This window comes from Ochotona curzoniae, unplaced genomic scaffold (assembly GCF_017591425.1).
Source record: "Ochotona curzoniae isolate NIBS_2020 unplaced genomic scaffold, NIBS_Ocur_1.0 contig_2321, whole genome shotgun sequence".
NCBI lineage: Eukaryota > Metazoa > Chordata > Mammalia > Lagomorpha > Ochotonidae > Ochotona > Ochotona curzoniae.
The window spans coordinates 13,545,153-13,563,429 of NW_024465421.1; the positions used below are offsets into that span (position 1 = coordinate 13,545,153).

Genomic DNA, 18,277 nt, shown 5'->3' on the forward strand with positions numbered 1-18,277 from the left:
TAGCCGCATACCCAGCTAGTAGAAACAGTAGAGCCATTGTTGTTTTCCAGAGTACTTCAGAGTGGTTGCTTTTACAAATGTGTACACACACACACATACACACTATAGAGTGGAAGTGAATCTCAAAGGGTCTTTCATGTAGATTCTACTCCTGCTACAACCTTGAGAGAACCTAGAGAAGAGCCCAGCATGATGGCTCAATGGCTAAATCCTCAGCTTTCAAGCACTGGGATCCCATATGGACACTGGTTCATGTCCTGGCTGCTCCACTTCCCATCCAGCTCCCTGCTTGTGGCCTGGTGAAGCAGTCGAGGATTGCCCAAAGTCTTGGGACCCTGCATCCATGTGGGAAACCTGGAAGAGGATCTGGGCTCCTGGTTTCAGATCGGTTCAGTTCTGGCTGTTGTGGTCATTTGGGGAGTGAACCAGCAGATAGAAGAACTATCTCTGCCTTTCCTTCTCTGAAAATCTGATTTTCCACTAAAAAAATTTTTTTAAGTACCTGAAGAGGGCCTGGCATGGTAGCCTAGTGGATGCATGTGCCAGGATGCCATATGGGTACTGGTTCTAATCCCGATGGCCTCGCTCCATTTCCCATCCAGCTCCCTGCTTGTGGCCTGGGAAGGTAGTCGAGGACGGCCCAGGGTCTTGGCACCCTGCACCCATGTGGGAGACCCAGAAGAAGCTCTAGCCTCTTGGCTTCAGATCGGCTCAGCTCTGGCTGTTGTGGCCGCTTAGGAAGTGAATTGTTGGACAGAACATCTTCCTCTCTATATCTGACTTTCCAATAAAAATAAATGAATTTTTTAAAAGTACCTGGAAAAGAGTTATATTCTTCAGGAGAGAAGGACTGCTCTCCACAGGGCTCCAGACTTTACTGTAACAAAGATCACTCTAACAGAGGGGCAGGAGATTACACAAGAATCCTCTTGTCAAGTTACACTTCTGAGATCCAAATGCTGAACCTGCTGCACCAGCTGTGAGATCTCGGTAATTCTCGACCTATGAGTTACCTTAAAAAATTAATGGTTTTCATAAGCCTGTATAACTCTATAACTTCAGAGCTTTTGTTATTGTGTAAAAATTAAATTAGGCGTGTAATCCTATGAAAGAAAGGAGAAAAACTAGAAACCTATCTCCCAACTGGTTTCTCAGGCCTCCAGATGGAGAGAATCACCTAACTCTGAATTCATAAAATGCCTACCTCCAGTTACTATATGACTGTCTCAGGCCAAGGGACTGCATTCTCTTTGAATATCCTAGAGAAATAGAGTAGACAAAGGATCTTACTGAGGATAGGACAGCATTTAGGGTCAATGTATATATATATATATTACAAAGCCCTGCAAATCAGTCTCCAGGGAGTTTAATAACAATGGCTAATATTTACATTCTGTTTCTGTCAGACACAGTGTTTCTGTGTGTAATATATACTGATGTAATCCTCATAGTAACTATATAAAATAGATACTTTGTTATCCTCATTTTATAGATTATGCAACTGAGGGACAGAGAGATTAAATAATTTACCTAAAGTTCCTTAGCTAGTTCATGGTGAAACCAGAATCCAGAATCCAGACCCAGGCAACCTGGTTTTGGAGTCTGCACATTTACTGTCTCTGCTATACTGCTTGAGAGAAAGCAGTGCAGCAGATTGCCTGACTCTGGAAGGATGTGAAGACCAGTTCTGGCAGGTACCACTGCCTGCGGTTGGGTGTTGGCAAAGGAAAGTGGTACCACCTGACAACGGAGCGTGAGGAGTAGCCTAGACTTCTACTGTGAAGTCTGTGGAGATGAGAGAATTCTGATGGCTCTGCATGTATGTTTCTGCCCGAACAGCTCGTGATGTGGTGGCCAAGTTAGCTGAGGACAACGTGTCCGACCTGAACGATTTCCAGTGGATTTCACAGCTGCGCTACTACTGGGAAGCGAAGGACGTGCAGGTGCAGATGATAACTACAGAAATCTTGTATGGCTATGAGTACCTGGGAAACTCCCCCCGGCTGGTGATTACACCTCTCACTGACCGCTGCTACAGGTAAACTCTGAGGTTTTAAAACCTGAAGGATGGAATAAAGCATTCCATAAGAGAAAGAGAAAAGTTAAAACTTTCTAGGGCCAATACCTTTACAATGTCTTTATTTCAGATGTTTACATTTTTAAGAGTTTTGCCCTTAGTCAGCGTGGTCCCCAAGATGGGCGGGAAAATACCAGACCTTCAGGCTAGAAGTGAGGACCTGGTGTAAGTTCCAGTGCAAATCAATACCTTTGAAACAGTAAGTATGAGGCACGGATGTGTGATCATGAACATGACGTAGGGGTTAAATAGAAAGATACCCATAACAGGAGTGAAAATGGTGCTTGGAATTCAGGGCCAAGAAATAGACACAGGTCAGGTCAAGGACCCAGACAAGGGGTCTGGAAGCTCTGACCATCCATTAGGGAGCTAATGAAGAGATGGTATCATCTGTGCTCAGCAAAGCACTTTCTCACATTCCTTGAATTCATCACAATAGAAATATGGATTTGCAAACTTGTCAATTTTATATTTTCCATTTTTGCTTATAGTGATTTTTTTTTTAAATTGAAGAAATAGTACTTGAAAATATTTTCTTTATTCAAAATCACTTGTATTCTCTGGACAGCATTTGGGTGCTGGTTTGTGTCCTAGCTGCTCCATTTTTTTTTTTTAAGATTTATTTATTTGGGCCCAGCGTGATAGATTGGTGGCTAAATCCTCGCCTTGTATGTGCCAGGATCCCATATGGCCACTGGTTCATGTCCTGACTGCTTTACTTCCTATCTAGCTTCCTGCTTGTGGCCTCAGAAGGCAGTGAATGATGATGGCCGAAGGCCTTGGAACCCTGTGGGTGACCTGGAGGAGGCTTCTGGCTCCTAACTTTGGATCAGCTCAGCTTCGGCCATTGCGGTCACTTGGGGAATCAACCAGTGGACAGAATAGCTTTCTGTCTCTCCTTTTCTGTAAATCTGCCTTTCCAAGACAAATAAGTAAATGAATTTTTAAAAATAAGATAGATTGATTGATTGATTTGAAATGTAGAGTTAGTGGGTGGTGGAGGAGAGAGACAGCAATAGATATCTTCCATCTGCCGACTCACTGCTTAAATGGACCAGTGGGGCTGAGCCAGGGCACAACCAAGGAACCCAGAGCTGCTTCTGGGTCTCTCACATGCCTACAGGGGCCCAAGCACTTGGGCAGTTTTCCACTGCTCTCAGGCACATTCAACTGCTTTGCTTCTGATCCAGCTCCCTGATAATGGCGGGGGAAAGCAGAGAATGACCCAAATGCTCGGGTCCCTACTATCTGTGTAGGAGACTTGGAAGAAGATTCTGGCTTTGGCCTGGCCCAGTTCTTACCATTGCGGCCATTTAGGGAGTGTACCAATGGATGAAAGATCTTTGTATTTTTTTTTCTCTCTCTCTCTCCCTTCCTCTGTATCTCTGACTTTCAAATAAGTGAATGTAATCTTTTTTTAAAAAAAATCACTTGTTCTATATGTTCTGTTTTACTTTTTAAAATTTATTTCTTTGAATAAGTGAAGCAGACAGAGAAAAGAGAATTCCAATCCTGCACACAGATCTCTGCCATCTCCTGGTTTTCTCCCCAAATACCTGTAATCATTAGAGCTTGGCCAGTTCTCAATCTAAGCCTCCTACATTGGTGGCAGGGTTCCAGCTACTTAAGGCTTCTCGAGCTGGCTCCCTGGATGGGCATTAGCAGGAAGCTAGAATTGGGAGTGGACCAAGGACTGAATCCAGGTACTCTGATATTGAATGTACACATCCCAAGAGGCATGTTATTCACTATGCCAAATGCCCACCCCTGGGGTGATTCGTTTTCATTCATTCATTTATTGTGCTCATTGTTCAACAGCCACTTGGTTTTTTATAACTATATTGTCTATAAGGTATACAACATGATGTTATAGGACATGCAGATAGCAAAATAGCCACTATAGTGACACAAATTAGCATTCCTGTCATCTTACATAGACAACCTTACTCCCCCACCTAATGACAGGAGCACCTGTGATCTACTCCTTTAGTACAATACATATGACAATACATACAATACATACATACAATACATATGACTATCCTTAGGCCTCATGAACAACCATTTCTTGAAGTGTGTATGACAGTGTTAGCTTGATGAGAATGAGGAACAGAATTCAAATATGGCACCTGAAGTTAAGAGTTCAGAATTTAGTCAGAGAAGTATATTTATTTTCACCATTCTGTTGGCACTGGTGATCTCCGGCATACGGACCTTATGAGTATTTTTTCCACTTTTATTTGATTGATTAATAGAATGATATGTATATATGTTCATTTATTTATTTTTTTCTTTATAATTTTTGTTTTGTCAGTCACTTCAAATATAGATATTGCATACATACCGTTATGTTCTGGTTTTTCTTGAAATCTGAGATATTAATATCATAGAATGAGAGATCCATGGCAGTAATCATAACATGCATCATTACATTGTGATTCAGTGAAGCGATATTTATAATTAAATACCAAATGGTATGACACCCACACAGCTTTTATGTTCTCATTGAGTTCCACAAATAAGAGACAACATGTGAAGTTCGTCTTCTTTGACTTAGCATGATGATCTCCAGTTTCATCCATTTTGTTACAATGTCAGGATTTCATTCTTTCTTATAGTGGGGTAATACTCCATCATGTGTGTACACCATGTTTTCTTTAACGGTCATCAGTTGATGGACCTCTAAGTTGAATAAGAGATCTTTGCTATTGTGACTTAAGCTGTTGCAAGCATGGATTATAGAGCAGTTGAAGCTGCCATCTGCTTAATGATAGCATCCTGTATGAGTACTAGTTGAAGTCATAGCTGCTCCACGTCCTATTTAGCTCCCTGCTCGTGCTCCTGACAAAGCAACACAAGGTGGCTCAAGTATTTGGGATCAGTCATATTGGAGACCCAAGTGGAGTTCCAGGCTCTGGGCTTCAGCTTGGCCCAGCCCTGGTTATTATGACCATTTGGATGAACCAATTAACAAATCTCTGTCTTTCTCTATCAGTTCCTCTCTCTGTAACGCTGCCTGTTAGATAAATAAATCTTTTTTTAAAAAATGGATACATATATTAATTTATCCAGTCATCTATCCAAACACATGCTTATGGATGCTAATCACACACCAGTCGTAGTGCCAGGCTCTGAAAACAATGATGACAGAAACAGGACTTTTTACAATGATGATGTATTGATTTTATGACCGGGGAGAAATTGTAGCTAAATTTAACAAAAAAAATCCAATTTCTTTTTGCTGTATGTTAGGACTCGTGCACTGTATTCCTGTTTTCTTTCCCTTAGGACGCTGATGGGAGCTTTGAAGCTGAACCTTGGGGGAGCTCCTGAGGGGCCAGCTGGAACAGGCAAGACAGAAACCACCAAAGATCTGGCCAAAGCTTTGGCCAAGCAGGTAGGGAGGAGTCCCCTGCCCCTCTCTGGACTCCTATATAGGGAAGTGGGGATGTAGTTCAAGATCGTTCGATGTAACAGGAAGAGTCGGGCACCAGCACTTCAAGTAGAACAAAGAAAGACGCCTTACCCTGCATGATGCTGCAGGGTAGTTGAGATGGAATGGAACCACCCTAACGGGTACCTACCTCCTTCCCCTTTCTAGTGTGTGGTCTTCAACTGCTCGGATGGTTTGGATTACAAAGCCATGGGAAAGTTCTTTAAGGGGCTCGCCCAGGCTGGAGCATGGGCCTGCTTTGATGAGTTCAACAGGATTGAGGTAACTCTGGCTTTAGGTTATAGAATGGAAGGGTTAAACATGGAGGGGCCTTTTCTGGGATCTTAGATTCTTGATGACAGGGCCTTATGTCTTATGTCTCTTGCCAAGAATTTATGCTCAATGAACTAAGCAAAAATACTCACTGAGGGACAGAATACATTTTTCATATACTTGTCCCCACCTCCCTATTCATTTACTGACTCATTCAAAAATCCATTGAGCATTTCCTATAAGGATATTTCAGAAAGAGCTTATGGGGAAACTAAATTAACAGATGAGTTTATTTTTGTATAAAACACTTTTGAAGTACATGCATATTTTTTTCATGAATTCACATTCTCCATGAACTTTTTAAAGACCTCTCATTTATGTCACTTACTCTGCATATGTTCATAATACAGACTGTATAAGAAACAGCTACCCTCTAGACTGTTAGAGTACAAGGGAGGAAAAATGAAATGAAACAAGTAGAATATGGTAAAGTCAATAATGATACAAAAATCGTTGCAAAGGCATGGGTAATTAATTGTGTTTGAGTGGGAAATGAGATCAGGAAACAAACATGCAATCTGGACTAGTAAACACCCAATACTTACTAGGTCAAGCACTAATCGAAATATTGAAGCAAAGACAAAACACTATGGAACTCTTTACATATTTGCACATATATGTATATAAAATACAGATTTTTTTTCTTTACTAAACATTCCAAATCATATCTCTACTTTTAAATTTAGTTTTTAAAAAGGGAGGGCCCAGCACAATAGACTAATGGCTAAATCCTCGCCTTCCAAGCCCTGGGATACCATATGGACATTGGTTTGTATCCCAGCTGCTCCATTTCCTAAGCAGTTTCCTAAGCCTTGGGACCATGCACCTGCGTGGGAAACCCGAAAGAAGCTCCTGGCTCCTGGCTTCAAATCAGTTCAGCTCCAGTTGTTGTGGCCACTTGAGGAATGAATCAGTGGACAGAAGATCTTTCTCTCTGTCTCTCCTTCTCTCTGTAAATCTGCCTTTCCAATAAAAATAAATCTTTTTTGAAAAAAAAAAGTCAAAGAGAGACAAAGAAACGGGGCCCCATCCACCAGTTAATTCTCTAAATGCCTAAATAGGAAAGTGCCGGGCTGAAGCCAGGAGCAAAGAATTTAAATCAAGGACCCAACCACCTGAGCCATCATCTGCTGCTCCCTAAGATTTGGAGCTGGAGCCAGGACTCAAACCAGGGCACTTGGATGTAGCACCCTGATCTGCATCTTAGCCTCTAGGCCAAATGTTCATACCCTGCACCTAATGTTGAATGTGAAGGTTTGCTTCTCAGGTAGTTGGGTGTTCTCTGTGATAAGTGAAAGGAATGCTGACAGAGTGGTATGGCTGTCACAAGCAGGAGCTCACATCAGCCAAGTGTTCTCTCTCCAGGTAGAAGTGCTATCTGTGGTAGCCCAGCAGATTCTCAGCATTCAACAGGCCATTATTCGGAAGCTAAAGACCTTCATCTTTGAAGGCACTGAGCTCTCTCTGAACCCAACTTGTGCTGTCTTCATCACCATGAACCCTGGGTATGCTGGCAGGGCTGAGCTGCCAGATAACCTCAAGGTAAACATCAGTATGTATAAATAATGGGTGTAGGTGATAGTATAAAAACTTCTGGAGATGCCCACCTGGGGAATCTCATGAAAATCTCAACAGTAGGGTCAGGTGTGAGAAGAAATAGTATCAGTGGTGCTGAGATAACACAACCACCTCATCAATAAGGCCACATGGAAGACGAAGGAATCGTATGTACTATCTGGTGATACCAGAACAGTGATCATTATTTGAGTTGCCTGCAGGGATCAAATATGTGATACAACCCAGAAAAGCAAGCCAGGCATAGTTGAAATCCTGCTGCTCCAGAATGCTTTTGCCATGCAGGAATGATCAGATCTTGAAGTTTTTGGGAAAAGCCAGAAATTCGGAGTTTTACATGAAACCTCTTGGTTTTTAGATGCTGGATCTATTGAAAATATTATTGTAAGTTAAAATCAAAATAGGTCTGCCTCTAAGAGGGCATCATATTTCAATAAAGAGAATTCTGGTAAACTTAGACTGGACCACATGGCACTTCCCCTTCATTCCTAAGATGGAGAAGCCTAAGCAGTGTCCATATCAAGAAAGGCAACTGGAGTGACAGCAAGACTGTTGTCCGTAGCGCCTATGGTGATCCCACCTGAACCAATATCCACTGACTAGCCTTACTGCATTAATGGAAGAGGAAAAATGCCTCTGAAAGGGGAGAGGGAGCCAACCAGGCCGTGTTTGGAAGGAAGGTTTACCTGGATGATCTTAGTATGCTTCTGGTAAGGGAGGGAAAAAACTCACAGGCACAAAATCTCTGGGCCTTGAGTTATTTACCACTTGAACTGTATGAAAGAGTGAACATAGGGAAACTTTCAGGACTGCTGCTTTATTGATTTGATTCTAGTTGATTGCTCCGTCCTTTTAGGTGGATGCAATAAGAAAGAACCCCCCCACACACACTTACTGACTTGCATAACGCTGCATCCTGGGTTCTGAAACTACCTTTTCTTTCTTCAGCATTCACTGCACGTGTCTGATTGGTTGTTTCTTTTCCAGGCCTTGTTTCGGGCAGTGGCCATGATGGTACCAGATTATGCCCTCATTGGCGAAATCTCCCTGTACTCTATGGGGTTTCTGGATTCCAGAAGGTAGGATGCATTGGTTTTCAAGTGCATCCTAAAGTCCTTTAAATAATGTTTCTTTCATGTGATAGATTCAAGGTGGGTTACTCCTTGGAGAGGAAAGAGAGAAATGTGAAAAACTTGCTTCCTCTCCCTGGCTGATCTGGGAACCCAAGAGTATAGCTCTTCACTTGGTCTTCCCTGAAAGATTTCCCAGACTCATAAGAAAGGACCTGTTCTCTCTTCACACATGCCTGGATGTCTGTTAAAGAAAGCAGCCACTGAAATTTCCCCCTTTCTTCAGTCTAACTGTCCACACCCACATTACTAAATGGCCTGAGGCAATAATATAAAACAAATGAAATTATTCTAAAATTGGAGATAAAATTTAATATAATTTACTATTAAATTATAATTCAACATTTATTTGCCCCAGGCAGCTGGGTTATCTTTCATTCAAGTATTACATTCAGATTTTCAACACACACACACACAGACTACTGTGTACACACACAAAACATGCAAATAATCATTGCAAAAATAGTTTTTATTTATCTACTTCAAATGTTACATTTTTTATATTATCTTGGATGCAGTCGGTTAAATCTTTTTTGTTGTAACAGATGTCTCCACAAGGCCCTCAATGTTTTTGTGGCTTTGGTGTCCTCACTTGTGAATCAAGGGGCTACAGAAATTCTCAGTGGATTGTTTCCTCCTTCCTAAGCCAAGAGGCTTTCTCAGCGAAATGAAGTTTAATTTTTTTCCTTTAATAGACTTGATTACACTGATATGCTCACTCATTGACTTACTCTTTGTCAAACCTTCATTGATTGCTTTCCTTATTCTGATCCTAGGTCCTATGCTAAGTATGAATGAACATCAAAAAGTAAATTGATTTAGTAAAGATCTCATAAGGGGAGTGCACCTAAATATGAGAATAAGCCTGATCCCCATTTCTTACTGGCTTACCATAATAAAAGATTATCTTTGCACTCTGTAGAAACCTAAAGAAAGTGTTTGTGATCAGGATGGTTTTTGCTCAGACGAGATTAGGGACCTACAGTCTCAAGGGTGTAGCAGAAGAGGTGGAGGTTTGGAAGAGGAGGTTTTCCAAGGTCAGCCCAGGAGATGGTACTCATCAGTCACATCCATGTGCATTCCACTGGCTGAACTTAGTAATCTAGCCTTCCCCACGTGCATGCAAGGCTGGGAAAGGTAGTCCAGCTGCGTGTACAGGAAGATTTAAGAAAAGACTGTACTCATATAAGTCTACATGTGTTCTGTGTGAATATATTCAATATTAAGTGATTTAAAAAATTTTTTAAATGTAATGTGGATGTTGAAAATAAATTATGTTATAGAAATAAAAGCAGTGATTTTTTCCCCTCAGTAAACTTTAGTCTCAACAATTTACTGTATTCTTCCCAAATTTGGATGTGTGTCCATGCATGCAATCATATATGTATGTATATGTATCTATGTATAGCTATAGGTATCTAACACATGCTTTTGCATGTTATATGTAAGTATACATGCTTGCTTTATTTCATCCTAACTTTGAGAGGCCAGTCTGTGGACAAGCCAGTTATGGAAGGGGGAGCGAACAAGGATGTTAGGAATGCCTGCTGAGCGTTCAAATGTGAGATATCTTTGTCTTCCCCAGTCTGGCCCAGAAAATTGTTGCAACTTACCGCCTGTGCTCAGAACAGCTGTCCTCCCAGCATCACTATGACTATGGTATGCGCGCCGTCAAGTCCGTGCTCACGGCCGCAGGCAACCTGAAGCTCAAGTATCCAGAAGAGAATGAAAGTGTCTTATTGCTGCGGGCTTTGCTCGATGTCAACCTGGCCAAGTTCTTAGCTCAAGATGTCCCTCTGTTCCAGGTATGTGTATGTAGGCACTACCTCAACACTTTGACCAAGGACCAAGGCTCAGTTTCTGAAAATGAATACTTTATTTGGCACCTCCTTGCCTCCACTTCCATCTCCTGACCCTTCCTCTCTCTTCTTTGACCACCACAACTATTGTCTGATACCCTCTACACAAATGTTAAATAATTGTGGGGATAACAAAACATCCTGGTTTAGTTCCTAACTTTAATAAAAATTACTCCATAGGTAGAATAATTACTGTTGGGTTTGGATAGTTGTGCTTCTCCAATTTAATTGGGTGTTTTTTTTTGTAATTAATTTAACACCTGTTTTTCCTGCTGAAACTTGAGCTCCATAAAGGAAGAGATCAGGATTATCTTGTCCATTCCTTGTATAACTGAAGGTAGTGCAACCATATTATTTGCTGACTTTTAAAATTATTTAGGATAATCATGTATTATAGATATAGATATATAATTTTGCATAACTCTTGGCACAGAAACAATGAAATTTGGAACTTTTCAAGATTTCTGTTGTCTGTAGATCTCATTTTTAGAAAATGTTGAAATCACATATCTGATCCCTCACGTTTTCCACCTCCTCTTGAATGCTTATTAACAGGGCATTATCTCAGATTTGTTTCCTGGAGTTGTTCTTCCAAAGCCAGACTATGAAGTGTTTCTAGAAGTGCTGAATGAGAACATCAAAAACATGAAACTCCAACCAGTACCTTGGTTTATTGGGAAAATCATCCAGGTTGGTTCCTCGCACCCATATGGGAATGTCTATGTTCCAGCATTTGCTGGAGTGAGAAATGAAAAAGATTTATAGCATATTGAATGGCAATTGACAGCAACCAGAGATGGCTCGGTGGAGACGCATGTAACAACAGCAAGAACAAAAACCACTTACTACTCTCTTGCTCAGCTTTTGTTTCTAGGAGTTTAAAAGTCAAAGTTTAAAATTTAATATTTTTCCTTTGGGTATGTCCCTCAGGTTTTGTGTGTGTGTTTAGTTGGAGAACAAAAATGGGACCTTTGAGCTTTGAATTACTTAGGACTTTCTCAGTTCCAACTTATGGAAACCCAACTTAGACTGCCCTAAAAAGCAAAAAAAGTATTCCACTCATCTGTATTGAATTTGGGAATATGGTAGCCTCAGGCATAGCAAGATCTAGATCATGTCTTAGGAATTTTTAGGTAGTTTCATTAGGAATCTACCGCTCTTCATTTCTAAACTCTCTGGACTCCTACTTCATTCCAAATCGGGCCTTTCTAGAAAACGCATGCATATATTGTTCCACATACAATCTTATAAGTGAGGTGTATAACATTCTCCAAGTGCAAATCTCAGAATTGACTTTGAATGGTTCTGATAGGTCACATGATCATATCTGAATCAATTACCGATAGAACACTAGGGCCATTATCCCTCCTTACTTCTGCCAGAACTGGAGAAGCTATCTGTGTCTCCCAGGTCATGTCAGCTGAACCACCAAATGGTAACTCCCCTGGAAAAATGAGGGTGCTGCTGTCAGGAGACGAGAGAAAAGATAGAGGACAGAAAAATCCTAAAAGTCCCTGCAGTACTAACAGGTCCTGCTCTGCCACCTTCACTGTCACTGCCTTCATCTGCACCTTCCTTACAGCTTACCTCCAAAGTGAAAACTAATGAAAATTTATCCTCAAGGAAAACAGCTTCACATATTCCTTTTCTTGGAAACTCAAAATGTGAGGAAAAGGAGGCAAAAAAATAAAGTTTTACATAAACATAGATGACCAAAGCATTTGCATTTCAACTATCATTAGGCTTGCTATCACGGACAGAAAAGAACAGTTGAGAAAGCTCACACATTGGCCTTCCCCATAGCTGTTGATTTTGAAGAGTAGGGAATGAAATTACATGGAATGTCATTTATACTTTATAGCATAGAGCCTGGCTCGGAAAAAAACATTTTCATTTGCTGAAAGATCCAATAAAACTTAGATCAGCAAGACCTCTAGAAAAGAGACTTCTGATCGAAATGCAATTTGCTAAATGACCACCATTTCCTTTTCCTGTTTAAAAGTAAATGGCCACAGTGTAATGAAAAGATTAGAGGCACTGAAGTCAGAGGTCCCTTTGTTCAAATCCTAGCTCCAGCACTGAAGAGTTTGGGCAAACTACTTAATCTGTTTTAGGCTCAGAGTCCCCATCTGTAAAGGTAGATTTAGTGAAATGATTTGGGCAAATCACTTGATACTTTACACATAGGTAAGTATAGAAAAATAATAATTTGCACTGATATATATATATCATACAGAAGATATTTAGACAATAAATCACAAATGGACTGCTTTTCACCTGGGAAAGGAGTGTGATATTTCCTTCCCACCCTCAGTTCCTCATTGACTTCAGACTCACTTGCGATATGGGGAGGTTTGCAACAAATAACCTCTTGTTTGACATCTCCTCCCAGATCTACGAGATGATGCTGGTAAGACATGGCTATATGATCGTTGGAAACCCCATGGGTGGCAAGACCTCTGCTTATAAAGTATTGGCTGCAGCTCTGGGTGATTTATATGCAGGTAAATCCCCCATCTTTGGCTTCCAGATAGGACAAGACCCCACTTACTTGGCCAGCTCCATAATGATAATGCCAGGCTGTGAGTTTTGCCAGCCCTGGAGCATGCTGTCAGAGCCAGAAATAGAACATGGCGCACAGATGTCTGCAGGCGGAAAATGAAGGGTGGAGTAGAGGGGGCTTCTGGCAGGAATTTTACGTACACAGTCTTAAGGCTGAAAGAATTTTCTCCAAGGCTAAGCAGTGACTTCTCTGGAGATTCCTCAATGAAAGTGAAACTTTGGTCGTTAGCCTGAGCAGAATTGTTCGAAAAGCAAGTCATTGCATGGTTTTGTTTCTTTTCCCTTCCCTACCCCCACTCCCCTCGCCAATCTGTCCCTTCTCTTTCTTTCTCTTCTCTTTCCTTTTTCCTTCTCTGCTTTCTCCTTTTTAGTTAGAGGATATGAGCTAAAGAATTTTTGTTTGTTTGTTTTTAATTTGAGCAAACGTAAGAACTCCCTTTCAATGACCAGTTTACTTCCCAAATACTTGAAATGTTCTCTTTTTGAAGCCAGAGGCAAAAACTCAATCTAGGGCTCCCACTAGGGTGGCAGGGATCCAATTACTTCAGATATTGAAACTGTCTCCTAAGGTACACATTATTAGCAAAAATGCTGCAGTTAGGAGCTGGAGGTAGGTAGATATGGAATAGCCTGATAGTCCAATACAGGACACCACTGTTTTATTTATTTTATGTATTTTAAAGGCAGAGAGTCACTGAGCAAGAGAGAGAGAGGGAGAAAGGGAGAGCAAGACAGACAGAACTCCCTCAAATGACCACAGCAGCCAGGGTCAGGCTGGCCAAACCCAGGAGCCTGAGCTTCATTTAGTTATTCCAGATGGGAGACAGGAACCCAAGTACTTGGACCATCTTTTAATGCCTTGCCAAGGTGAGTTAGCAGGGAGATGAACTGGAAGAGGGACAGTAAGAACTCAAATTAGCACTCTTCTGTGGGAGTATCACAAGTGACCATTTAGCCTGCTCTTCCACAACTCCAGCTCCTAGGGACACCAGCATCTTAACTAGTTGACTAGACTTTTGAATGTAACTCAGACTTGGACTAAACCTTTCTTAACCTGCTTTCCCAGCTATAAAATGTAATTATTAGGAGAATGCGATGAGATTATTCAGGTGAATAACCTAATTAAGACAACTCAAGAGATAGAAGCTATGTTTATTGCCAGGAAAATAGTTAGGGGCTTTCACTGTTATAAACCTCAAACTTGTGGTTTTGGAGAGCAGTTCCTTATTCTGCATGCATCTACATTATGGCTTCAAGTACTCCATTTAAATAAAATTAGTTCACTTAATGACACTTGATGACTGAGTTACTGTGGGATTTTGAGGTTTTGTTTTAAAGACTAACCCACCATAAAGTGCAGTCATTATTTTGACATTTGACATTGTGCTTCCCTTAGAACTCTGCAGAAGTGGTTATTTAGTTCCCGGCCCAGGTACTCTACCTTTCCTTATTTTGATAGGTGGATCAAAGTCATTGTGTCTGGTTGATAAGCACATATGCCATGCTATTCATCAGTCCATGTGTGTCCTACTATGTTAGAGTGTGTGTTTCTCAGGGGACACATAGCTCTGATTAAGCAATTGAGGAGAAAGTTTCATGACTGTGAGAGCCAGAAGAAGAAGGCTGATAATACAGTGTTTCTCTCCTTTATTATTGGAGTTTCTTTTAGAACCAGTCATATTTACTTAGTCCTGGATCTGACTGGCACATTTACCCTATTTGAAATCAGGCTCAGGGGAAAATTTGGTGAGAGACTAATGCCTGTTGTGACCCACATCTTAAGGCATGATGTATTCAGATACCCTGATCTTAATAGGAATTAAGCACACATTTTATAAGGATTTTCCTTGTATAGCATAATCACAAAGGTTAGTTAGTATTTTTCTTTTTTGAAAAGCAGAGAGACAGAGAAAAGATCTACCAAGTGTTCACTTCCCAAGTGTACGTCAAGACCAGTCAGGGTCAGGCCACAGCCATGAGTTAGGAACCCAATCTGAGTCTCCCACATGGGTGGCAGGACTGCAAGCACTTGAACTGCCTCATGAGTTGTGCATTAGCCTGAAGCTGGAATTGGAAAAAAAAAAAACAGGAGTTGAATCTGGGGACTCCATTATGTGTTAGGCATCCCAAGTACCATCTTAACCCCTGTGCCAAGTGACAACACTGGTTAATCTTTGGAATGGCATCATTCATTATCTAATTCTGATTTCACCAGTCTTTGTTAACTGATGTTGGACCTTCTTGCACAGCCAACCAGATGGAGGAGTTTGCTGTAGATTACAAGATAATCAACCCCAAGGCCATCACTATGGGCCAGCTGTATGGGTGCTTTGACCAGGTGAGCCACGAGTGGACAGATGGTGTCCTAGCCAATGCCTTCCGGGAGCAAGCATCTTCAGTGTCTGATGACCGCAAGTGGATTATATTTGATGGACCAGTGGATGCTGTTTGGATTGAAAATATGAACACTGTTCTGGATGACAATAAAAAGGTAGTCATTGATATTGATATCACTTTCATATGAGAGAAGTATGAGCTCTTATTGAAGTGAGTAATTGATCAAAATCGTATATAGATTTATTACTAAGAATAAATGCTGCTCAAGTGAATAACAGTTAGTTCATGTATTATGCTGCTGTTTGTGCTTGTAGTAAGTAGTTTAAGCACAGTTACAGTGTTATTTAGTAGTTAAAATCCTTGCTGCTACTATCAGATTGAATTTCTAACTCTACTAATGAGCTATATTGCATTGAGAAAATACATAGAGCTTCTCTCAACCTGTTTTCTATTTGTAATAAGAGAATAATAAAATAGGGTTGCTGATAGATAGAGATAATATACCCACAATACCTGTACTAGTAATTTCTCATTCCTACAGTGAGATACTTGAGGCAACTCACTTTATAAAGAGAAGATAATCATGTAGCTCACACAGTTCGGTAGGCTCAAGTCCAAGGTCAGGTGGCCCCATTGGTTTGGCCCCTGACAAGGGCAGTGAATGGCGTTGGTGCAGTATATGCAGAGAAAGTCCACATAATGAGCTTGGAAACAAAAGAAGTGATTGAGCCCAAGCTCAGGCTTTTATAACTAACCCTGTTGTGAAAATTACCTTCTGAGGGCGTGTCTGCAATGACACATAGTTTCCTATTAAGCCCACCTCCTAAATGCTACAATTGAATTAAATTTCTACACCCTTAGTGCCATTAATTTATGGCCTTGGAGTTCAACTGTCTGCTTGAATTTGGGAATCAAATCTCTTTCCAACAATGGCAGTAGCTAATATATTAGATGTGTTTTTGGTTATCTGTTACTGTATAACAAAGTTAACTAATATTTAATGACCTAAATAACTTTATATTTTTGCTGTGGTTTGGAGGTTTGGATTTTCAGAAAGACTGAGCTGGGCAGTTAGTCTCTTATTGTTGTGATTTTACTTGCAGCCAGTAAGTCTGGACAGTTCACATGAAGATGACTTTATTACTTAATGACTGGGGACTCATTCCTCGTTAGCCTCTTTCTTTTGCTCTCCATATAGCATCTCATCTTCCAGGCCTCTCTACATGGATTAGGTTACTGATTTTGTTTGGTGGTCTTGGGGTAGTGATATTTCCTATTTTGTGACTGACTTATAAGAATCAGAAAGTGGGACCTGGTATAATGACTCAGCGGCTAAATCCATGTGCTGATTCTAAGTCCAGCTGTTCCTGTTCCCATCCAGCTCCCGCCTGACTAAGCAGTAGAGGATGACCCAGAACCTTGGGACCCTGCACCCATATAGGAGACCCAGAGGAAGTTCCTGGCTTCTGTCTTTGGATCAGCTCAGCTCTGACCCTTGTAGACATTTGGGGAGTGAACCAGCGGATGGAAGATCTGTCTGTCTTTCCTTCTCCCCATAAATCTGATTTGCCTTTCCAATACAAAGATTTGTTAAAGAAAAAAAAAAGTGGAAAGTTCCAGAAAATTAAGAGCTTTATTTGGAACTGACATGACATTTCTTTTTCTGAATTCAAATAATCACAGAAGCCACAGGGCCTAACCAAATTCAGAAGAGTCTAGACAAAGGCACACAAGACCACATTGCAAAAATGCATAAAGAATGGAAGATACTCACATATCAATCTGCCACAGTATTCACATCCGGCCTCTGCTGTGTAACCTCAAATGGGCACTGTTGAGACTGTGGATGTCTCCATTTCATCATCTGTGAAATGACAGTAGTTGTTAGGAAGATTGGATAAGTTGATATTTGCAAACTGTTCCTAATAATTCCTAGCATATAGAAATTGATATATATCTGTTTGATAAGAGTAGCAGTTCAGCATTTCAAATAAGGAATTCCTACCCTGAGCGTGCATCATTGCCACATCAAAATATATTTTCTGTGTTTAAGTGTCACAAGACTAAAAGTGAGTCATGTTCAACAATGGAAGGCATAATTATCCAAATTATATACATATACTAATTATAGCATGATTTTGATTATGTAACATATAAAAATATAGACTGTATTATTTAAACTCAGTCTATGCATATATCAGTTGATCTTGAAGGTAGAAGTATGAAGGGTGTAATAATCATGGAATTTCTTAATGGTTGTTCTCAGCTCTGAATGTACATCAGGCTACAGTTCCATATGTGGTTTGCATTTTACTTTTCCGGATACTCTAAGATGACAGTGGTTGGTGGCGTTAGTCCCATAGTTACCGTCTGACCTTCCTGTGGATATCTGCAGTAATCTCTTTCAAGATGGGCCTGATATGACTCAGATAAAGTGCAAGAAATGTAATTTATTTGAAAGAGAGCAAGGGGTAGACCTTCTATCTATAGTTCACTCCCTAAATGCCACAACAGCTGAGGCTCGGTCAGACCAGAGAGCCAAGAGCAGGGAACTCAATCCGTGTCGCCCAGGTGAATGACAGGTTTCAAAGTATTTGAACCATCATCGTGTATGTCTTCTAGGCTGTGCGTTTTCAGGAAACTGGAATTAGGAACAGGGCAACAACTTCTGCCCAGGCACTCTAATATATTTTTGTGCCAAATTCTCGCTCCAGCAGCTTTTAAATCACACTTGAGGATGAGCAACAGGAGTTGGTAGTAGCTTTTGCTCTAAGGATCAAGTCCTAAGAATTTATCCTATGGTTTAAATAACTCACCTGACCCTATGTAGGCAAACAGGAAATGATATCATGGGTGAATGTGTATTGCTGGGCTCTTCTTCATACTGCACTACTTTTTTTTAATATTTAAAAAAAATTAATGGAAAGACAAGACAAATATACAGAGAGAAGGAGAAACAGAGAAAAAAAAA

General features: G+C 40.7%; 1 protein-coding gene across 3 annotated transcripts in view; it reads left to right on the top strand.

Annotated features, from left to right (window-relative positions):
- Positions 1-18,277, top strand: part of LOC121152014 (dynein heavy chain 3, axonemal) — a 119,815-nt gene that overhangs the window by 48,521 nt on the left and 53,017 nt on the right. For all 3 annotated transcript variants that reach the window (XM_040973912.1, XM_040973911.1, XM_040973910.1), the window contains exons 28-36: positions 1,840-2,038; positions 5,366-5,474; positions 5,679-5,792; positions 7,209-7,385; positions 8,406-8,497; positions 10,134-10,353; positions 10,963-11,097; positions 12,800-12,911; positions 15,219-15,460. In XM_040973912.1, coding sequence (XP_040829846.1) covers positions 1,840-2,038; positions 5,366-5,474; positions 5,679-5,792; positions 7,209-7,385; positions 8,406-8,497; positions 10,134-10,353; positions 10,963-11,097; positions 12,800-12,911; positions 15,219-15,460 — 1,400 coding nt within the window. The remainder of the gene's footprint in view (positions 1-1,839; positions 2,039-5,365; positions 5,475-5,678; positions 5,793-7,208; positions 7,386-8,405; positions 8,498-10,133; positions 10,354-10,962; positions 11,098-12,799; positions 12,912-15,218; positions 15,461-18,277) is intronic.